Source organism: Puma concolor, chromosome A1 (assembly GCF_028749965.1).
Source record: "Puma concolor isolate L17-30 chromosome A1, mPumCon1.1.hap2, whole genome shotgun sequence".
In the NCBI taxonomy this organism is placed as follows: Eukaryota; Metazoa; Chordata; class Mammalia; order Carnivora; family Felidae; genus Puma; species Puma concolor.
In genome coordinates, this window is record NC_141667.1 from 31,843,934 (window position 1) to 31,868,328 (window position 24,395).

The 24,395-nt window shown below is 37.0% G+C and overlaps 1 protein-coding gene across 9 annotated transcripts in view; it reads right to left on the reverse strand.

The window, feature by feature from the left end:
- Positions 1 to 1,491: 1,491 nt before the first annotated feature.
- Positions 1,492 to 24,395, reverse strand: part of RICTOR (RPTOR independent companion of MTOR complex 2) — a 122,947-nt gene continuing 100,043 nt past the window's right edge. For 6 of the 9 annotated variants that reach the window (XM_086677437.1, XM_086677475.1, XM_086677486.1 and 3 more), the window contains 10 exons: positions 23,561 to 23,790; positions 20,350 to 21,358; positions 19,996 to 20,067; positions 16,412 to 16,589; positions 15,582 to 15,666; positions 14,595 to 14,828; positions 8,312 to 8,467; positions 7,855 to 7,978; positions 6,190 to 6,328; positions 1,492 to 6,074 (listed from right to left, as the gene is read on the reverse strand). In XM_086677437.1, coding sequence (XP_086533563.1) covers positions 6,000 to 6,074; positions 6,190 to 6,328; positions 7,855 to 7,978; positions 8,312 to 8,467; positions 14,595 to 14,828; positions 15,582 to 15,666; positions 16,412 to 16,589; positions 19,996 to 20,067; positions 20,350 to 21,358; positions 23,561 to 23,790 — 2,302 coding nt within the window. In that variant the 3' untranslated portion in view covers positions 1,492 to 5,999. The remainder of the gene's footprint in view (positions 6,075 to 6,189; positions 6,329 to 7,854; positions 7,979 to 8,311; positions 8,468 to 14,594; positions 14,829 to 15,581; positions 15,667 to 16,411; positions 16,590 to 19,995; positions 20,068 to 20,349; positions 21,359 to 23,560; positions 23,791 to 24,395) is intronic. The other 3 variants (XM_086677464.1, XM_025923571.2, XM_086677453.1) reach the window with 3 other exon arrangements.

Here is a 24,395-nt window from a genome sequence, read left to right on the forward strand (position 1 = left end):
AACCACGGACTTGCCACCAAAGGTGCTTGCTCCCAGTCTAACACTTGCGCTGATTCTAACGAAACCGATTCCCCGCTAGAATGTGTATTTACTGAGAAGATCAAGTTGAATTAGACATCTAGTATTTCTTGTAATAGCTCCATGGAAAGAAAACTGGCTTTCATCGCAAAGAATTTACAAAACATATTAAGCATTTTGCATAAAGAACGTTTAAAAACCCCTGAAGAGATACAAAAGAGAAAATGCCTTCAGAATGAGCAGTTAAAAGATATACAGTAACTAAATATATTCAATTTAAAGCACCAAAGGCAGTTGACTTGATCCTCTAAGATAAGCATTAAAGAAACAAGCTTTAGTATTTTTTTTTTTTAATCAACGCAAAAGTAGTTGCTATGGTCTGAATGATTGTCCTCCTCCAAATTCCCATGTTGAAATCCTAACCCCCAAAGATAATGGTATTAGGAGATGGGGCCTTTGGAAGGTGATTAGGTCACAAGGCTGGAGCCCTCAAGTCCTCGGGATGAGTGTGCTTATGAGATCCGGGAGGGCTCCCTATTCCTTGTGCCACATCGGGACACAACGAGAATTCTGGGGCCTAGGAGACGGCCCTCCCTCGACCATGCTAGCACTCTGGCCTCAGCCGTCCAGCCTCCAGAACCGGAGAAATAGATTTCTGTTGTTTGTAAGCTACCCAATCTGTGGTGATTATAGTCGCCCAAATGGACTAAGACGGTATTTTATTTTTGAGTATTTTTATATACCAAAGAGTCTTCTTTTTAAATGAAATAAACTTTCTAAAGTTTAGGTCTACAAAGATCAGCTGTATGATGATTATTAAGTATGCTTTTTTAAAGTTTATTTTGGGGCCCAAAACATGCACATACAGAAGGCAATGGGAAAATGATACACAGAAATATGCCCAAGAACCAAGTTATCCAAACAATCTGTTTCTGTAAGCGAGACTATCGTACCACACATAGTCAACTATAACCTAGCTTTGACCTGGCTTCGTCGTTGAATTTTACTCTCCAGCCTTGGTAATTTCCCTTGTGGTATTTTCTTTCGCCACTAGGTGGCTATATGATACCCTATCTGATGAGGACAAGTTTCTGCAGGAGAAATCAAATACCTTCCCACAAAAAGTCATCATCATACATACCATCATCACTTATATTGTATATTTCCTCAAAAAATTTAGAACTGTTTTAAAGACAGATCCAGTTTTTCAAACCCTTTACAATGAAGTAAAAAAAACACAAAAAACCAAGCTATAAAGTATTTGCTTAGATTATGAAGAATGTTTTCTAAGTATAGATATTTTAAAACATTTGGAGTAGGCCACTGATGTGTTAATGGAACTAGACTCTTATCTGTAGTACCTAAAAGTCATTTTTACCGGGCGTCACACGTTATCAGCCATAGTGGCACTAATTCAAATCAACGCAATTCAATCCACTGATTGTTTTAAAATTTCAAATAGAACAACACAGGTTTTAAGAATTTTAAGTACATTTTATTAACAATGTATCCCTTTGATAAGATTATGCTTCAGGAGGCTTTTAATGCCCTTGACATAAACTGTACACATTATACAAAAACAAGAAAACCACACACGCGCGCGCGCACACACACACACACACACACACACACACACACAATCAAGGTGAGCAAAACCATTTGGGGACAAACCTTCTTTAAATTATACACAACTCAATGAAATATTCTTACGGAAAATATATAAATACTTTTTCTTTCTATGTTACAGTTGTACAATATAAATCAGATTTCAAAGTCTGTTCAGTGACCTACAAACACCAGAACCTCCAAATATGTAGCAGCTTATTACTAAATAAAAAAAGAATATCGTGTGGTTAGGGAGCATTAAGTCCGAGATTTTATTCACAATCCCTTACCACTTACCACTTTTCAAAACTAATCTACACCATTTGTTTTACAACGCAGCTTCAGGGTTTCTGCCAGGCCAGTAATGGAACATTTTTCAACTATTATCTACGAACAATTTTTATCTCCCCGCCTCTGCCCCAACGCTTTGTATATTTGTGCTAAATCAACCAACTTAGTGACAAAATTATAAGGTATACTTTTTGGCATAAATTATATTCTTCAAATTAAATATTTTATAAAAAGAATCAAATAAGATGTGCAATTAATGCGTGCTGTGGCATAGCTATCCACCTACATTACAAAAATACTCCAAAGGGGGGTGGGGAATCCACATTCTGTGTGAGTCATATAAACCTACTATGAATGAACTCTACTCTGGAAACCTGGAACTAAAAGAAAGAAAGAATGTTCCTAGAAAGATTCTCACAGATTTCAACGTTGTCTGATAGACACTGCTATCCATTTCACTAGTAGGCTTTTATAAGGAAACTCTCACTGTAGTGATACTCTGGAAATGAAGCTGGTAATAATGGATTTCCTGAATGGGGAGACAAGGGAGACCTTCCCCAACTTACATTTTGGAAAACCTGAAATCTTTCATCCCATCAGTTCTTCTCCCAAAACTCTCAGTTAGTTCTACCTTCTCTTTTTTCCCATGTGTATTGGATTGTTGATCTGAGACAACACTGGAAGCATAAAACAAAAGGGGGAAAACCTTCCTTCCAAAGGACTTTTCCCAACGTGGTTTACAAAGCTAATCTCACACAAAGTTAGCACCTCACTCTTACCATGCAAAAACGACTGTGGTTGTAATCTGGACAATTTGATGGGTTTTTATTGCTCAATGATCTGTGCTTTAATGTGGGGATAAAAGGCATCTTCTGAATGGAATGAAAAAACAATTCATATAAAGAGCAGTAGACAAATCAGAATAAGCACTGACGCCTCACTGTCGAACGCTTTACCACCGTGATGTGCCCTGAAGAACTCAGCTTTAATTACCTCAAGCCCTGGATAAAAGAGCTGAAGACAAAGCTACTATTTCAAAAGAACTTGTACACATGATGTTAGAATAACTGGCATAATGATGTATATCGATACCTCCAGAGAGCCTCTATTTTAATGTCACTGTCTTACAGAACGTACTTATGCTACTAATCTTTATTAGAAAATTTTTTATTAGGGAGACATTTCCCCCCTTCAAATCTACCTAGGCATAAATAGGAAATAAAAGTATAAGAAATCTTAGACCATATTTAATTATCAATACTAATTTCTAATTTCCTTATCATTTATCAGTATTTACTTTAGTATGTGAAGCTGAAATCTGTTCTTGAAAAAAAATTTCAATTAGAAATAACAATTCACTTTATAATTAGATATTCACAGCTTACAACAAGCACAACTGCCCAAATTCCTCCCAATTATTCAATAATTACCAATAGTACAAATTTATATGGACTAAGATTAATTCTAAAATCTCAAAAAACTACAGTATTGACATTATTTTGGTACTTTATAGTCTGGTAGTTATCTATTATTTATAGATGATTTTCTCAATTATTTCTATTACCACTGACACCATTCCTAATCTTTTCTGCTATAATTTAAAATTTTTAAATACTAAGTTAATCACTTGGCACTGCATGTGAGCATTTTGCATTATTAAAGTCTTTTATACAAATGAGTACTTGAAAACATATTAGACCCATCAGTGAAACACGGATAAACCAAATAGCACTATACATTTAAGTACAGACTTTTTTTTTCCCTTAGATTACTGATAACCACAAAACTCTGTCTCCCCAAACTAAGTGCTATAGGCAATTACTATAATGCATACATAGTCTTTCAAAGTAAAAGTCAAAAAACAACAAGAACAACAACAACACAAACTGTTAGGCTAATAGTAACAAAGACTTCATTCCAGGATGGATGAGTGAAATGAGGTCCAGGATGGGGACAGGCGTGTGTGTGTGTGTGTGTGTGTGTGTGTGTGTGTCTGTGTGTGTGTGTTAAGAAAGAATTACTATTAATTTTTGAGGGATTAAACCACAGATTTTATATTCTATATTAACTGAGGTAGTGTTTAAAATGAATGTCTAAAATATGTCAACCCCATCATGAATGAATAAGATTACTAAATTACCTCCTTTGGAGTTTTTAACCACTATTTGGTCTAATATCTCTGACATTTGGTTTCTGGAAGGCAGTTCAATCGTCCAAGACCAAAGACCAAGGTGACAGGCAACCAACGTTCTTAAAAGTACTGTTAACATTTAAATAAACACTTGGGTTCAGTGATAAATTAAAGTGAAAAACAATATTTTATTGTCACTTGGTTTTATGAGAGCAAATCCGAAGAACCACTTCTGAACACGAGCAGCAGCCTGCAGCCCTCCTCTGCTGTGACGGTGACGCTGCTGCACGGTGCACGCGAGAATGCACCGGACGAAGCGCGGTCAAGAGGCGTTATGAAGTGAGATGAAGTGCTTCATCCCGGATGGAACTTTCAGTGCCAGTAAATTAAAAAAACAGAAACAAAACAAAACGAAACAAAAAACACAGTATCTCTGTGAGTTACGTTTCCTAGTTCACAGGGTTCTTTACAGAGATCTCAAAGAACAAGCCCGTTATAAAAACAATCTGTAATATGGGAAAATATTCATCAAGGTACTGTGTGGCAAAGCTGATGTGTAACTGTAAAAATGGTATAAACAAATGAATTAAAAAAGGGTCCTAATCAGTCCAGCTGGATTTTTTTTTCTATTATATATAGACCTCAAAAAAGATAATCCTTTCATTTACAAGCATTCTAATGGTGATGGCCATGCTATTTTTATATACAAATTTGCATATATGTTTAATTCCTGTAAAGATTTCCAAACATCTTTAAACATATACAAATTAAACACACAGATAAACAAAACCTTGCCCTCATCAACTTAACAGCTTCACAAATGTGATAAAGGCAATTGTGTTGATAAACTCACCTATCACCGCATTTAGTTTGTGCAAAACAAGAACACTGATATAAAAAAATTAAATTACTGCTGCTTTAAAATTTGGTACTTAAGGCTTTTCACTACAATTTTTAATCATAATTAAAGTTGCATTAATGATTTTTTTTTAAGGAAATATGGCTCTTCTTTTCCCACGGAATGTGTAAATCGGAGGCAAACATCTCTTCCTCAGGAAATCCCAAGTGTCAAGTTACTGCTTTCTTTTGCTTTAGGTCTCATTTAATAGTGCTCGCTCTGGTTCCTGTTTCAAATGGTGATATGGGAAGTTGATGCAAATGACAAGTCCACTGAAAACATGTGCAATTCTACAAATGGGAAATACTGAATTGTAAAATGATGTTTCAATACGAATCAAGAACTGTAGTGAAAAACCTTAATTGGTTCGGATAGCCTATAACAACACACTGCAACAAAAGTGAAGAGACAGAAAACAAACAAACTGTGATGCAAGTCTAGTAACATCAAAATAACTTATACAAGTTCTGGGTTGTTGAGGCTCTTCTTTTGCTTTGAGGTTACAAACCTCTGAAGTAGTGTTACAAACATTAGGAAAGATGCGGAAGGGCCAAAGTTCCCGCCCTAATACCAGCAGTTCTCGCACACCCCACTGTGGTAACGGGGAGCAGCCTCAGAGACACCGATTCCTGGTTTCCACGAATTAGTTAACAAACAAGGCATCTTTAGATTTACCCTAAAAAAAGAATTCAGAAAGAACTGTGTGAAGGGCGCTTCTGCATATCCTATTATTGTTCCACTGTGGTTACGCTCTTAAAAGGAAAAAGTAGAAAACCTACGTAGGTATTCAGTGCTTGGCTCTTGCATATAATGGTAACTAAAATTCCTAAAAGTGTGGTAATGAACAGCGAACCCCCAGAGGGCTCAACAGGGACAAGAGGAAGTTGTTCCGGTTGGGGAAGTCCGCAGTTCCAACTGTGCGTGTACCAGTGATCGCTGGAACAGAAGCTACTCCTGTCTTTGCCGCCCGGTCAGCATTTTCTGAGGCTTTTTGTTAGGAACTCGGCAAGTCTGAGTATATATGGCGTCCATCTATGCACGCGATGAGCACCGAGGTCAGGACTCAGCAGCTGTGTCCACTGCAGGTGGCTTTGGTGGTGCTGCCAGCACAGCCTCTGCTTCTTCATGCATCTAGGAGAGAAGTGGTGACTTGCTGGCGTTTCAACAGATACAATCTGTCCTTTAACTTATCCAAACACAGAATTATTCTCGAAAGGTAAACTTCCTAAGTACGAGTGCTACTTACTTGTAAGAACTGTACATCTTGAAATAATTCTTGTATGAACCTCCGACACGGAAGTCTAAATGTGCAGTGTGAGAGCAAATGAGAAACCTCAGAATAAAGGCAGATGTCATCAAATGTTTGAGGATACTTCTCCTTAATTCTAAAACCGAAGAAAAGATGATGGTGGGATAAAAACTGTAAAAACAACTTACCTATTTTTCCACCAAAATATCACTTTTGAAATGTTCTTCCTCTAGACATTGATTCGATGGCATATTGGCCTAAGAATATAAAATATTAAATATCCCTAGCTCACACTTAAACTAGACATTTTAAGTTTGGGGTTACCAGAAATACTCTTTTTCACTAGCATGAGAAATTGCAAAATTTATTTATCCACCTAGGATGACTTAACCATTTTCAAAATTAAATTTTTAAATAGAAATAAGTTTTTGGTTAAGTGTCCGACTCTTGATCTCAGCTCAGGGCGTGACCTCAGGGTAGTGAGTTCAAGGCCTATGTTGGGCTCCAAGTCCAACTTAAAAAAAAATAGAAAAAAAAAATAGAAAGAAGTTTTAAAAGTTAGTTTGAAGTTATTAATATCCTTAACTGGGCTATCTCCTTTTATCTTCCACCTTCTAACAGTGGCTTTTAACTCAGAATCAGGGGTGGGGTATGCGGGGTAATACACAGGCTAAAGACCCGCTACTGCTAGAGAGTGTGTGGCCGGAAAGTCTGCAGTACGACCTCTGTGTTACTGTTTTGTTTTTTTTTAATTTTTGAGAGACAGAGTGAGACAAAGTGAGAGTGGGGGAGGGGCAGAGAGAGAGAGGGAGACACAGGATGGGAAGCAGGCTCCAGGCTCGGAGCTGTCAGCACAGAGCCCGACGTGGGGCTCGAACTCACAGACCGTGAGATCATGACCTGAGCCGAAGTCGGACGCTCAACTGACTGAGCCACCCAGGCGCCTCTGTGTTAGTTTTTTTAAAGGCCCACAGGAGACTCTGCACTGTGTTTCTTCTGAGGACCACTGCTTTTTAACAGTGCAGATCGAAGATGGTAATGGTTCAATGTAACTTTTCTTTTATCATGCTGCTCTGCTTTAGAAAAACAATAAAAATTCTGCAACTTGAACTACGAGAAAGAGGAAAAATGGGAGGAAGAATTAAACCAAGAAAATATCACTTGTTTTTGTATAGGTCCACTTATCTTAAATTGTTCAGTCTCACGATTCCCACCCTTTCTTAAAAATTATTCAAGACCCCAAAAAGCTTATTTTTGTGTGGGTTACAGTCACTGTTAATTACCATATTAGAAATTAAAATTGAGAAGATTTCAAAATATACATTAATTCTTTTAAAAAATAAGCCCATTACCTGTTAACATAAACACGTACATCTAATAAAAAGTATTTTCCAAAACTAAAAAGTGAGAAGAGTGGTATTGTTTTACATTTTTACAGATCTCTTCAAGTCCGGCTTAACAGAAGATAGATTCACATACCTACTTCTGCATTCCATTTGTTACTGTAATACATTATTTTGTTTGAAGTACACGAAGGAAATCTAGCCTCACACAGATTTACCATGCAGAACTATGGATGTAAGCTAATTAGTCTAACTTTTGAAGTGTTTCAAGGATCTTTTTTACCCTAAAGAGAACAGAGAATACTCATGGTTTACTTACGTTAAAAGCCCAGTTTCATGACATTTAGTTGAAACTGAACTACTCAAATTAATGACTAATCTCAGAACTTCTTTGCGAAGGAGTATGCGGCACATTGGTGTATCATCTGGAATTGTTTTAACACCTGAAAAGGCGATTAAAATATTTTATCTTTATCACAATAGAAAATGATTACAACTCATGAAATTTGTTCTTAAACTAAAGATCTAAGACAGAGATAAACTGCGCATAATCTACTGATCGTTCTGGAAATAAAATTCTAATGCAAGAAGCCAACTAAAAGGACACACCTCAGCAGCTGATACAGGTGACTAAATACAGGTACTGGTAAGTACACCTGACTAAAACAGGCTTGCCACAATTTTGAGATAACATCAATTAACATTATTTATCAACAACAACCACAAAACTAAGTATAGTTTTACTAACAATGTTTGCATTTGAATCTGAAACTTACCTAACAACAATTCTGTGCTTTTGGTGCTGCTGGCTGAGCCTTCTTGAGACACTCCATCACTGCATCCAGAAATCCCTGAAAACTTAGAAGGAACCACTTCTAAGGGATTCTGGATAGTCTGCTCACACCAATCAGAATATGGAATGTCTTGAAGGTCTGAAGAAAAAATGAATTATTGCAATTAAAGTATCATTATAATGGCTTAATTCCTATGCTTGCATTATATACCAGAGAGGAGATGATTCCTTTTAATTTCTTTCCAATTTGCAACATTTTCCATAATGATCTTGGAAATAAATTCAGACTGTTCAGACAGTGAAATTGGTTAAATTCTGAAGATTTTATACATAAATTTTCCTAAATTACAAAAATAACATAAAACTATGTGATTAAAGAATTCAAATAAAGACATATATAGAATAAAACACGAAGGTACCTTATCTACTCCCTCACCCATGACTCCCACCCCCAAACTAAATGCCTCCCTAAAGGGAAATATGGTTAAAAAGTTTGACATATATGTATCTTTAAGATCTTTTGCTATTTTAAATTTCTTATTCTTTGGGTGTGGTAAGATTATACTATACTATTATTCTATGACTTCCTTTCTCCCCATTTAATAATTACCAATATAAGAATCATACTTCCCTGGGCTTATCATCAGTTCATTCCTTAGAATTAAACTTACTACCCTTCCCATGCATTGCTAAGGTACTCCTAGATGGGATTTTGAAGTCAACCAAACATCTCAGTGTTTCTAAGATGACATTAATTTTTTTATTTAAAATTTTCCTGAGCACTTAAAGTGATTAGGGCAAATGGAAATCAGGAAGTCTTTGGCTATCCTTTTAGGGAGTAACACGGGTCAACCTATAAAATCATACAACCTTCGTACTATAAGACATACTGGAAATTAATTAAGGCTCTCATCTCATGAAAGAAAAGAAATTCAGAGAAAGGAGACACACACTTAGCCAGAAGGTAAGAGCTCTTGACAGATGGTCCAGTAGTCTTTTACCAAAGCACGTTGTCACAGTACAGAAAAAAAGCCCTATTTTTAAAGCCCAGGAAACCAAACCAATGTCAATCTCCCCCTATGTTTTTTTTTCCACAAAACAGATATCACCCCCTCCTCTCACCTCTAAGCACTTCCTAAGATTACTATTTACATAATACTAAGCAGAAAATGCTTTGGTTCCTTGGAAAAGAATAGTTATAAATTGGCGTAGTTTTAAAATTCTGGTTATTAAGGAAATCATGTGTCTTTCAGGCACTTAAATTAACACATGCTACTTCATCATTCATGGATTTAAAAAGTAAAACTATTGCCAAAAGATTTGAGAACTAAAGATGTACTTAAAAAGCAGCAGTGCCAAAGGCATCCAAATCGGTCAGGAGGAGGTCAAACTTCACTCTTCGCAGATGACATGATGCTCTATGTGGAAAACCCAAAAGATTCCACCAAAAACCTGCTAGAACTGATTCATGAATTCAGCAAAGTTGCAGGATATAAAATCAATGCACAGAAATCAGTTGCATTCCTATTTACCAAGAATGAAGCAACAGAAAGAGAAATCAAGGAATCGATCCCATTTATAATTGCACCCAAAACCATAAAATACCTAGGAATAAATCTAACGAAAGAGGTGAAAAATCTATACACTGAAAACTATAGAAAGCTTATGAAAGAAATTGAAGACACAAAAAAATGGGAAAAGATTCCATGCTCCTGGATAGGAAGAACAAATATTGTTAAAATGTCGATACTACCCAAAGCAATCTACATATTCAATGCAATCCCTATCAAAATAACACCAGCATTCTTCACAGAGCTAAAACAAATAATCCTAAAATTTGTATGGAACTAGAAAAGACCCTGAACAGCCAAAGCGATTTTGAAAAAGAAAACCAAAGCAGGAGGCATCACAATCCCAGACTTCAAGCTATACTACAAAGCTATAATCATCAAGGCAGTATGGTACTGGCACAAGAACAGACACTCAGATCAATGGAACAGAATAGAGAACCTAGAAATGGACCCATAAACGTATGGCCAACTCACTTTTGACAAAGCAGGAAAGAATATGCAATGGAATAAACACAGTCTCTTCAGCAAGTGGTGCTGGGAAAACTGGACAGCAACATGCAGAAGAATGAACCTGGACCACTTTCTTACACCATACACAAAAATAAACTCAAAATGGATGAAAGACCTTAATGTAAGACAGGAAGCCATCAAAATCCTCAAGGAGAAAGCAGGCAAAAACCTCTTTCATCCTGCCTGCAGCAACTTCTTATGCAACACGTCTCCAGAGGCAAGGGAAACAAAGGCAAAAATGAACTATTGGGACCTCATCAAAATAAAAAGCTTCTGCACAGCAAAGGAAACAATCAGCAAAACTAAAAGCCAACTGACAGAAGAACAGAGGGTTACTGGAGGGGTTGTGGGAGGGGGGATGGGCTAAATGGGTACGGGGCATTGAGGAATCTACTCCTGAAATCATTGTTGCCCTATATGCTAACTAATTTGGATGTAAATTAAAAAAAAAAAAAAAAAAAGCAGTAGTGCTGAATAACCAGGTAAGAGACGAATGTGTTATTTTAGACTCAGTTGATGAACTCCCCAGGGACTATGATGACAAAATATTCCAGCACAAGAACAGTAAGAAATTTAAACTATATTCAACTGACATGTTTCTGAAAACTTATAAACTTTTATATATTTCAGCCTTCCCTTTAGCCAGCGATGATGACTCCTAACATGTCTAACCTGTTAGAATCACATCCTATCTCTTAACATGTCATCCGTTCTCATTTAAAAAAAAAAAAAAAAAACAACTCATTCTTCTAAGTACACTAGAACTATATAATTGCACGAACATCTGTGAAGGTGGCAGAAGCAGAACAGGATGTTAGCAAATACCCTCTTCCAACAGCCTTTCCTTTGAGCTTTACATGTTTGAACAACTGCCAGACCAGATGTTCTAAAGAATGAAATGAGCTCTAGTCTTGATGTTCCTTTAAAATGGTCATTAAGGGGCGCCTGGGTGGCTCAGTTGGTTGAGTGTCCGACTTCGGCTCAGGTCATGATCTCACAGTCCGTGAGTTTGAGCCCCACATCGGGCTCTGTGCTGACAGCTCAGAGCCTGGAGCCTGTTTTGGATTCTGTGTCTCCATCTCTTTCTGAACCTCCCCCATTCATGCTCTCTCTCTCTCAAAAATCAATAAAGGTTAAAAAATTTAAAAAAAAAAAATAAAATAAAATAAAATAAAATGGTCATTAAATAGTACAGGGATTAGTTTTTAGTTATCTGCCATGGACAATACGGATGTCTTCTTTCTGATATACAAAATCTTCCAGGTGGCCTACAGGAATGCTTCTGAAACTGTGCTGTGCACATGAACAACCTGGGAATCTCGTGAAAGTGCAGATTCTGATTCTATGTGTGGAGTGTGAGATTCTGCATTTCTGACAAACTCATAGGTGATGCTGATGCTGCTGGTCCTCTGACCATACTCTGGGTAGCAAGAGATCTGCAGGGCCAGGTCTCTGCCTATCTCTCTAGGTCATACATCCTCTTCCGTCTTGCTTTCTGAGCTCTATTCACACAGGTGTCTTTTCAGTCCCTCCTACTTCCCGCGTACACTCTCATAAGAGAAGACCTTTGCTCTGGCTGTTCACTCTCTCTTCAAATTCTCTATATGCCAGTCTTTACTTTGTTAGCTTCTATTCATTTTTTAGACCACAGCTCAATAATGACTTCTTCAGAAGTCTCCTCTTTGACTTGGTTGTATTCTACTTGGTTGTATTCCTTTGCTAATACCATGTACCTACCCTTGATGACACTTATTACAAATGCAGTATTGTATTTACATAATCAATTGATCAAGTGACTGATCAGTCAATCCATTCATCCATTTCTTTCCCCCACTGAACTGAAGCTCAGAGAGTGTAAGAACAGTGTGTTATTTTTTGTTTTCCTTCCCTCACAAAAGTTTTCCTGGCATCTAGTTTAATGTCTGGCCCACGGTAGTGGCATAATAAATATTATGTCGAGGGCATGAATGAATAAAAGTTCGGTGACTTTTTAACCATTTGGCCTTCCTCCCTTCATGCTTCTGAGATGGGTATCAGTAACAAACTGCAATCATTTCCCAGTTCAGATTTTTCCCCTGCTGTTCCTTAGAAACACTTCACGTCACTGGCGCACCAGCCGAGAGGCTCTGACAGCTATGCCAAGGTGAGTACCTTTCTGCTTCCAGCAAGTGTTTCACAAGTCCCAAACCCCATGATGCTCTCTGCCGATCACTCTCCCAGCTACAGGTCACAAATGGATTAGAATTAACTGTGACTGTCTTCTGACTAGGTAATTGGAGGGCTGGTTTCCCTATTTCTTGTTTGATAAAATTAAGTAGAAAACAGTATAGTAAAATCCATCGTAACTGTTCGTAAGTGTTTGATGAATAAGTATATCAAATGAAGCAGAACTTGCAGAAACTAAAATATCATAAACGATGTAGAGCCAAATGATTTAAAATCACATTATTTTCTACCGTGTATAATACATCAGAACAATATTGCCCAAACCTCTCACTCACAGGAAATGAGAATAATTACAGCACACTAGGGCCCTGGACGGCGCTGTTCACAGTGGAAAGTGCCTAGGCCAAGGGTTTGTCCAAACCCAGGCCCTAGGGGGCATGGAAACATTAAGGGAATTAATTAACTTAGCATACCCATATCTTATTTATGGTGCATCAGCATGCTGCAACCCATCAGTTGGAAAGCTCTGAATCAGACTATCAAGGAGAAATTAGAGTAACTCAGAGAACTTTAGTTATGACCAGGTTTTTCTTGAGTGTGGCTAAATGATATTCACCAAGAAAGGATATCTATGGGAACACTTTAAACGCTCATATAAACACATATTAATTTGAAATTGCTAATACAGATGGTCCTCAACTGATGACAGGTCGACTTTATGATGGTGCAAAAATGATACACATTCAGTAGAAACTGCTTTAAATTTGGAATTTAGATCTTTCCCTGGGCTAGCGATCTGCGGTATGATCCTCTCTCGTGATGCTGGACAGTGACAGCGAGCCACAGCTCTGTCAGCCATGTGATCATGAGAGTAAACAGCTAATACACTACAACCGTCCTGTTCCCACAAAGCCATTCTGTTTCTCGTTCAGCAGAGTATTTAATCAATTACATGACGTACTCAACACCTTACTATACAACAGACTTTGTGTTGATGATTCTGCCCAGCTGTACTCTAATGTAAGTGCTCTGATCATTTTAGACTAGGGGTGCCTGGGTGGCTCAGCAAGAGTTGAATGCCCAACTCTTGATTTAGGCTCAGGTCGTGATCTCGTGGTCGTGGGATTGAGCCCTATGTCAGGCTCTGCACTGGGCGTGGATCCTGCTTGGGATTCTCTCTCTCCCTCTCCCGCTGCCCCTACGCAACAAGCTCTCTCTCAAAAAACAACAAAAACAAAGACAAAAAAACACTTAAACACAGAAAACAAAATAGTGATTGCCAGAGGAGAGATGGTGGGGCCAGGGGTGAAACAGATGCAGAGGATCAAGAGCACACCTATCACGATGAACACTGAGTAATGTACAGAATTGCTGAATCACTATACTGCACACCTGAAACTAACATAACACTGTACATTAACCATACTGGAATTTAAAAATATTGAAAGAAAACCAGAATTGTTGAATAGTTATATTGTACACTTGAAACTAATACAACACTGTGTTTTACTAACATTAGAGAAAAAAAGGGGGTGTGTGGGAGGCTCAGATGGTTAAGCCTCAGACTCTTGATTTCGGCTCAGGTCATGATCTTGCAGTTCTTGGGTTCGAGCCCCATGTCAGGCTCTGTGCTGACAGTGTGAAGCCCGCTTGGGATTCTGTCTTCCTCTCTGTCTGCCTCTCCCCCACTTGGCTCTCTCTTTCCAAAATAAATAAACATTAAAAAAAAAACACAACAATAAAGGACAACACACAGATCACACAAAGAGTCTTATGTGTTGGGCATGAATAGCCAGTTAAAGAACTGTCAACAGACTAATCCCAGAAAACAGTATGAAAGATGAATTGGAAGGGGCCAAAACTGGAGACAGAGACACTAACACTCCAATAGGAAATGATGAGTGACTGAACTAAGGCTAGGGTAGTAAGAATGGAGTAAGAGGGATGGTCATCAGAGCTGGGACATGACTTGTGACTGGAGCAGACTCAGATGACGTGGAAAAGCTTATAATCACTCACCTGAATGACTACATATTGCGCTTAGTTGGTTACTGGGCTGGAAACCCAGAATTTCGATACAGACACAATAAAGGCAGTTATCATCTGTATGTTCCTGTAATCCAGTGTCTTCTGTACTTTCTAAAAACAGAGAAGCATCTGAATGGATCGAATTCATTATTTCTGTAAGACTCATCTGTTGTCGTAGCAAGTGAAAAGAGTTTTTTACAAGACCTCCAGTTCCAGATGGAAGACCTGTGCATAAGTAAACATGAAACAGAATCTGGTAAAATCAATGACATCTCTTTCAAGGTACCTCAAACTATGTGAATTTTTGAAGAAGAAAAACTAGGGAAGAAAATCCAAAGTCTTTCTATGACTCAAAATCTAATTTGCTTTAAATTAGGAAATTAAAATTAGGAGATATGCTTATATATTAGTTTAATATGAAATTTTAAATAGAAGATGGAAAATTAAAATTATACAATTAAGGCATCATTTCAATTATTCTCAGTATTTCCATAAAGAAATGTAATAATTCTAAGTCTAAAGAGGTAGTTGTTTAAAAAGAATCAAGATTATGAAGCTTTAATCTGTGGCTGATATGCATATATTCGTTAAAATCTTACAGTTCATAACAAACAGAGATCACGTAAAATATATTTTCATCTCTTTTCCCCAAACCCGTTTTTTAGACCTTTTGAAAGAATTAGTGTTTCAAGTTTTTCACGCATAATTTTTAAATCAACTGATCCAGTTTTTGTCTTCTTGAGAGGCTTAGTTGGAAGAACACTTTAAGTCCCTCATAAAAATAAAAACATACTGTGGTTTAATTTTAAATTAACGCAATTATTTTGGTATAATATTTAAGCTGACCCAAAAGTAAGTATATCTGAATTTTTAATGTCATCCTACTAAAAATATTTTTCTTTAGATCAATTTTGTTTTAAAAACAATTTTCTTTTTAATATAAAGAGGAGTCTCAAAAGAACTTAAAACAAGCATTACCTCCTGCATCATGGGCAAACACCCTGGCACCTCGATCATCATGAGGAGGTATGTTTTTTGTCTGAAAATAGGGAATATCCTTTACCTAAAATAGATAAATTATGAAGAAGTTCACTTTATGAATAGTAGCAAAAGTAAATTAAATGCAATTTAAATAGAATTACTATAGCACATGAACCTACCACAAACAGTTCACTAAAGAGGCTTAAATTACCAACATCTGACAAAATAAAATCCTTAAAGTCCTTATTTATTCTTGGTAATTTCAATAAATATTGAATGATTATTTTAGAATTTATCTAAAATGTCTTTAGACTCCTGAGCAAATGCGTCTTCTTCAGTACCATCTACCATGGAGATGTTTGTGAGTATCTGCTGGGATCAGGGCCACCTTATATACTGGGCACATGTGGCCGCCTTATACAGGATACACAGGTTTAAAAAAACCTAGGAATGTACTGTGAAACGTCCACAATGTTACATGTGAAAAAACACACAAGAGTAAGTCAAATGTGACTAAAAAGCAGTTAAAGTTTCACTAAACTTCTATAGAGAATATACTGATAAAGAAATAAAACAAGATGCTGATTTGGTTTGGGAAGAGAAGGAAGGATCATGTTCCGGGACTTGGAAATACTAAATTAAAAAGTACAGAATAGTAGAGAAAGGTGAAACAGTTTCCATCATGAAACGTCTTTAAACAAAACTGCCTTAAAAAATGATCTTCCCCTAAAACAGTATTTGCTCGAAGATACAATTTCTAGCAAGGAGTCATAGAATATGAAATAATAGGAAACCAACTAGTAAGAAAACAAGACGACTTATGATACCTGGAATATGTCATTGATGTCTACTGGAAGAGCAAGACCAATATAGTCATCTGAACTACCATATGTTGCACTGGACACCATGGATCTCACTGACGAGGATCGCTGCAGGGTATTTTGATTAATAGGACTCAGTAAGTCTTCTTTATCTAATGACGCATAACTTAAAGCTTTCATGAACCTACAAAACCATAAAAAAAAAATCCACTTGCATTAGTTTCTTGATTTGTAATATTAATCATATATAATTTATATGAAATTATAATTTATTTTTGTAACTTCATAAAAGATAAGTAGCTAGTCAAGTACTCAACAGTGCCATCATTTATTAAGAGCATGAGAACACTTGAAATTATTTAGCTGTTACAAAATGACATACAAAAGATCATCAGTAATGAGACTGTTAGGAAAAACAACTGCTATGGCCTCCCAGGTAAAAGTGTCAAGGTGGGCAATTAGAACTTTCAATATCTAGAAGCAAAACAAAACAAAACAAAACAAATCTTAGAAGTCACAGGTATGATCCAAGGATTATCTTCACGATCCTTTCAAACTACAAACTTTGCTATAAGTTAACTAAGGGCATGTCTATTAACTCCATTTAACATTATTTTTATGAAAAATAAGAATAAACACTTATTGTGTGGCAACAAGATTTATGTAACACAGAAGACAGACACAAAACAGCAATAATGTTATCATCTGTAAATATTACAAGATAGTCTTATGTGAAGCACTGGTATTTCCTCAAAGCACGCCTTACTAGTGATGCCATAATAAATATGGTATGCTGATATTTCCCTAAGATATATCTTTCTCATACAGATTTCTTATTCATGCAACATCCATGCTAAAATATTTAGTAGGTGCCTGCTTTGTTTATACAAGGCACTACACAAGGCTCCATAGTTAATGTACACTGGCATTCGGAAACCCAAGTCATTTAAAATTTAATAATGTAACCTGATATTTAGAAAAATTATTTTATAATGCATACAAAATAAATCCTTCATAAATAGTAGCTATTAAGATTATCATAATAAAAACCACTAATTTCTAATGTCCGCTTAAAAACCACTCACAGTTGAAAATGACAAATTTCATAACATAGGTCAGCGGTTTTTAAATTGTATTCTGTTAAACCTCTCTTGCTCCACAAAACTCTTAAAGGAGTACTGCAGATAAAGCAAGGAATTATTGGATCACTTGCCCTCCCAATCCCTATCTCAACTAAGTAGATCCATTTTAATCTATTATCCATATTGGGTTTCCATAGAAATGTTTTTGTGAAGAAAGAGTTTCTCTACCTAAAACGCAACATTTGAAAAGCTTAAAGCCACTGATCTAGTCCAAATTCCATTAGATAAGGCAACTGAGGCCTAGATATTCCAAAATTCATGAACTTTACTACACAGATTCACAACAGTGAGCAACTGAAGTCTGCCTGGTTTCGTTCTGGATTGAGGAAGTTTGCAAAGCTGCTGAATTCCAGGCAGATGAGACATTATAGCATAATTTATGAAACCTTGTTCCTTGTTCAAGTTCATTCACTCAGTGCCAGGATTAGAATTTAGGATTAAGGATTCCTAATCGAGTGTTGTATCATATCCCAAGGAGACATCTCAGTGAGACATGATTTTTTAAGACTGTTGGATTCGTGCCATCCATTATATCACAGGTATCTACAAGCCTACTTTTTTAATTTTATGAGAAAAAAAACAAAAAACAAAAAACAAAGAATAATAATCTTTCTCAGCCTGGCTTCCAAACTGTTATTTTAAAGTAAACTTGTAGTTATCTTCCATCATTTTCATTTTCTCTGAACGAACTCAATAAAGGAAAGGGGTAGGAACACAATTTTACACCCATGGAACCTGGTACACAGCAAGTACTCAATACAATTTGAAGAACAAATGAAAGATTTGATGAACATGAAGTTTCGTTATGCTGTCATGCCTTCGTACAAGCTGTTCCTGACTCTCCTGTTTTTTTGTTTTTATTTATTTCCCTCCCAAGAAATTAAAACACCTATTCATCCTTTATAACACCAATAACCTGACATTTTACTCCAGGAGTAAAATTCCCAAACCACCTTCTCCTGGTCTAATAGAGAATACAGGAAATAAGATTCTAAGAATCCAGACTGGTTAGGAAATAAATGATCTGGGGTAGCTGTCTTTTTCTGGTCTATTCTTATGAATATTTAAGCAGTACAACTTTCTAATCTGTGCTTTCAACAATTTGGATAGAAATGCCTGCTTCAATGACACATAATGAACAGGATGCTTCAGAGTTAATGGCGCTTCGGTTACTGCACTGAGTTGTGAGATGGTGCAACTCTTACTGCTTACTTTGTTGTGCTATGTTTACTGCCCCTGCTTGCTGTGCTGGTCTTTGAGTTTTCAAATACGTTATTGTAATATAAAAGTCTCCTCCTTTGCTATCAATTTTATCAGTTGTCTTTTCCTGTTAAGAGTGTTCCACCAGTCAGAAGCTTTGCATTTTTGCTTCCATAGGCCTGAAAACCTGATATCCCTGCTTGTTAGAATAAGTATCAACACACTCTGAATTTGGGTCAGAGGTACCTTATCTCTTTTGAATAAAATTCATGAACCTCACTGCATAGATTTAGACTAGTAAGCTATTAAGAGATTTTCCTGGGGCGCCTGGGTGGCGCAGTCGGTTAAGCGTCCGACTTCAGCCAGGTCACGATCTCGCGGTCCGTGGGTTCGAGCCCCGCGTCGGGCTCTGGGCTGATGGCTCAGAGCCTGGAGCCTGTTTCCGATTCTGTGTCTCCCTCTCTCTGCCCCTCCCCCGTTCATGCTCTGTCTCTCTCTGTCCCAAAAATAAATAAATAAACGTTGAAAAAAAAAAAAAAATTTAAAAAAAAAAAAAAAAAAAGAGATTTTCCTGTGTTTGTTCTGACTGATGAGGTTGCCAAAGCCAGGTGAGTTCCTGGTAGAGGAGACATTACTGCATAATTTATAAAATTCTATCAAATGAAATACAATTTATTACCGCTGCAAAGGAACCCCTTCTACTAATGCATTAGCATCACTGAAACAAAACTGCTTAATAATATCTTAATGTTCTGAAGAATTTGGCTGTATAAGAGCCAAATGGGTTATGTAAGGAAGTAACTACCCATGATGATGATGATGATGATAGGTGTCAGGCACTATTCTCAGCACTTGACAAATACTAATCCATTTAAATGAATGTAAATTAGTAACCAAAAACTAAGAAAGTTTTTAGAAGTAACTGGCCCAACAACAACAAAGAATGGGTACAAAAATCTTTGCCAACAGTCAAATTTAACATTGCCTATCTTTTAAAGGTAAAATCAAAGCTGTTTATTTTGATCAACTTGATCTAATCTTTAGATATGGCACAGAAACTCCCTACATGTTCTTGAGTGTAGGCAAACTACTACTGCTGAATCCTCAGAGCCAAGAAATTCATTTAATGTTCATTAGGTTCCTACCAAATAATCACAGCTACTTAAGACAAAATGAAAAGAATTTCACTGAAATCTGTCGTTACTTAAAAAAACTTAAAAAAACTTTTGGAGCCTTAAATTGACCTACCTGAAAAGGTTGTTTGTTATTGTAGGTCTTAAGCTCCTGATTCCCCCGACATGCTTCTTTTTAAAATCGATCCTTGCAGAAGCGAGAAATAAAAAAAAGCTTGTGACTTGTGTGTCCTTGAAAAGCATGTATGTTTATTTTCAGGGCCTAATAGAATTTCTTTTCCCCCCTCGCAGCTGCAAGAATCCATTTCAAATCATATCGGGTAACTAGGAGCTTACAGCCTACCATAGTAAACAATTCTAATAGGTCGGTTCTGAGGCTGATGTAGATGTAAAACCTGCCTAATGCTTTCCATTTAAGCCTGTTAAAATGCAACCGTTATTGTTCATTTTTAAGTGCGTATCTGCTCACCTGCTTGGTGTTAACCTGGATTCAAAGCTGTTGGCCTTCATGGTGATGGTATCAGTAAACAGCACATCTTTTGCTGGAGATGCCAAAGCTTCAGAGTGAGATAAGGATGGATGCATTCTTTGCTGCTGTAATCTTTTCAGTGTAGCGTAGCCAAAGGCGTCTCTAGAACTTGTGTAACTAAAGTTACAATCTGCTAGACTTTTAATTGTAGCAATAGAGGGTGCTTTAAGGGACTGTGCTCTTCTAGGAAGCGTATGAGAAGAACCTGGAGGCACCAGGGACACTGAGTTTGATTTGGAGAGAGATAGATGGTTAGACTGTGGCGTCAGATAGTGGCTTGTCTTAACAGTTCTAGTACTTACCACAGTACTCATACTTCCACAGTCTGTGTCCACAGTCGTAGCATCCACACCTACGGTCTCTCGTGAAGGACTGGAGCTCATTGAACTTATTCCACTTGTTGTAGTGTCTGTATTAAAACTTTGGCTACGTATCTTCATATGTGAGCTTGTTGAACTTTCTACAACTAATCTCTCTCGGCTTGTGTTTTCTCTGTGATTCTCTGTACCAAGACTCTTGGTGAATTTTAAGTCATTCTCTCCAATGCTTGGAGTACTACCAGCGTCTTCAATGTGCTTATTCCCAACGAATGAAGTTTCTAATTGTAATGTTTTCTGTACTGTGGACATGGGTGTGAAATCATCACTATGGTTAAAGTCGACACTGGGCTCCGTAAGTGTTCTGATCCGCCTGTTGTTTGTCTTATTTTCAGATGACAGTTTCCCTCCTTTTGGATCACTGCTACTACGATGTTTTTTATTAGGCAAAGTAAGCGAATTTAAGATACGATTCTTCACAAGTTTACTAGAAGCAAAGAAAGGGAAGGAATTTTTATCCTTTATAGGTCCAGGCCGATCATAAAATGCTGGCTCTGTGTCTTCACTGATGTCAAGAAAAAATGTACTAGTAGAGCTGCTGCCAAACCGGTCATCCTCCATTATGAACATACCTATGATCAAAGGATTGTTAATAAAAGCACAGAAAAAACAACAAACAAAATCATAGCAGCTGTTAGTGATGTATTTCCAGAATTTTTTGTTTAACAGTCATCTGGGGAAAAAATGTCAAAAATAAAGGGTTAAACTGCTGAGAAGCCACATAAGAACTTCTTGAGACCAAGTGTCTGAACTTGAGTGAGATGTGAAATTATGTCATTATGAGGATCTTCGGTTATTTCCAAAGAAAAATTACAGGATTCATTATGGCACAGTTTACATGGAGTGTGTTCTTGTTTGGCTGTTTATTTTTTTAATGTTTATTTATTTATCTTGAGAGACAGAGAGGGGGAGAGGGGGAAAAAGAGAGAGACAGTGTGCACATGCATGCACACACAAGCACTGGAGGGGCAGAGAGACAGGGAGAGACAACCCCAAGCAGGCTGAGCTGACTGTGCAGAGCCCAACACAGGGCTCAATCTCATGAACCTATGAGATCATGACCTGAGCCTAAAGAGTCAGACATTTAACCTACTGAGCCACCCAGTTACTCCTGATTGTTTGTTTTAATGGCAGTGAATTTCTTAAATCTCCAAATATTCAGGATAAAATTAGGAGAAAAGAAGGAGGGACCCCTGGGTGGCTCAGTCGGTTAAGCGTTTGAGTTTGGCTCAGGTCATGATCTCACAGTTTGTGGGATGGAGCCCCATGTCGGGCTCTGCACTGACAGCACAGAGCCTGCTTGGGATTCTCTCTCTTCCTCTCTCTCTGCCCTTCCCTGCTTGCGCGCACGTGCTCTCTCTCTCTCAAAATAAATAAACATTAAAAAATAAAAAAGATTTGACCGTGGACGTTCACTCAGTTGGTATAGATTCCTGTTAGTTTATTCTTCAAATTACAATAGAAATGAATTCCTAGTCTTAAAATATACTTCCAAGGAACCAAGTCACAGCATTTTATTTTTTTATTTAAGTCACAGTATTTAAAAAAAAATTTTTTTTTTAATGTTTCTTTATTTTTGAGAGACAGAGCATGAGCAGGGGAAGGGCAGAGAGAGAGGGAGACACAGAATCCGGAGCAGGCTCCAGGCTCTGAGCTGTCAGCACAGAGCCTGACCAGGGGCTTAAACCCACAAACCGTGAGATCACGCATGACCTGAGCTGAAATCGGACACTTAATCTGACTGAGCCACCCAGGCAACCCTAAGTCACAGCATTTTAAATTCATGTTTAAACAAATCAGGTTTATTGTTTTCTTTTAGGCACTAAGGGACTCATCTAAATTCAGTGTCTAATTCTAGTAAAAGACTCAATCTGGGTGTCTAATGACATCTATGACATTTTATCCTATTTTTATTTTTAACTTTTTGTTGAGTAATTATAAACTACTTCAAATATATTTTGAAAGAAAGCAAAAAGAAACCCTAAATAAATTTGCATATTATATTTCCATATTTTGTTGATTCTAAGATGCACATTTTTCACACTTAATACCTCTAAAATCAGACTGCATCTTGCAATCAGTGGTATGTCCTAGCTTAATAGCAGCATTTTTTTTTCTTTTTTTTTTTTAGTGGTATACTAAAATACTGGTGCATCTTATAATTCATAGACTCTTAGACCTGGTGAACCGTGGTTTGACAAATGTTGCAGTATTTTCTTAAAAAGAACGTCTTAAATTTTGTATGCCTAACAGCATTTAGCACAGGGATTAAAACCACATACCGTTTTTTCTTTGATTTTGACACTCTATCTTTTAATAATTTCACTATTTAGTTTAAAATATACCTCCTCTCTCAAAAATGAACATGTGAATATAATATCTCTTAACAGATACATGCTTGTTCAATAATCTCTATATCTGAAAAATGAGTGAACAAAGCATGTAAACAAAGAAGGTAAGTGAATAAATAATTTACTTGTTACATTTTAGAATAAGCAAAAACGAGAATGATTCTTCTGGCACACAGCTTATTTCTTTAACTTTGTAAGTAGGATTTTCCAAAAGCTATTTAGAAGGCAAAGAGAGAGAACAATGTAGGCTGGTGGCTATCCTCTCTGTTGTGAGAAGAGAATATATTCTCCAAGACCCCATTAGTGCCAAATTATCTTAGAAAAAAGTAAATTAGGAATATAACAAATATATTTAAATTGTGACATTACAGATGCAAATGTTAATTTTAGCTACCTTCATGTAAGCTTGTCAACAATACTCACTTGATGGTGCAGATTCGCTTTCACTATTATGTCTAGAGCTGGTTGACTCAGAGTTCAAACTCAGAGTGCTCGGGATAGATGAGAGTTCATTACAGAGTTGTTCTACATCATCTGGAACCACTGGCCACAGATGTTTGCGACTGTGCCTTACAGAATCCCAGTTGTGACACTTCAGAATATCACAGCCTTGTTTGGTTTTGGCTATGAGGCCAAGCACATATACACAGGTCCTGTATGTAAAAGATGTAGTAATGAACTGTTTAGATTTCCAAACTGAGATTTCTTAAAGCAACCAAAAAATATTAGTTTGCTATATGTACATTTGAATTTTTTTTAAAGTCATTAAAAATTGTGGAAAAAATGTATTTAGATGAGTTAGGAGTAACTTAGAAGCAGTAAATGACATGAAAACCTTTCTTTTTTAATGTTTATTTATTTTTGAGAGAGAGACAGAGAGAGTGTGAGCATAAGCGGGGGAGGAGCAGAGAGAGAGGGAGACACACAATCATAAGCAGCCTCCAGGCTCTAAGCTGTCAGCACAGAGCCTGACATGGGACTAGAACCCACCAACCGTGAGATCATGACCTGAGCCGAAGTCAGACGCTCAACCGACTAAGCCACCCAGGAGCCCCCTAAAACCTTTTTAATATAGATCGTAATTTCAGTGAAGTAATTTGAAAGAACGTAATGTAATCTTAGGAAAAAATGACATATTCTAGCTTTTCTGGGATCAATCTAGAACATTTGGGCTATTGAACTACTGCAATATTTGAATATATGCTACACTGTCACTGTTTATTTGCCAGTTACTAAACTTCAACATTATAATAATAAA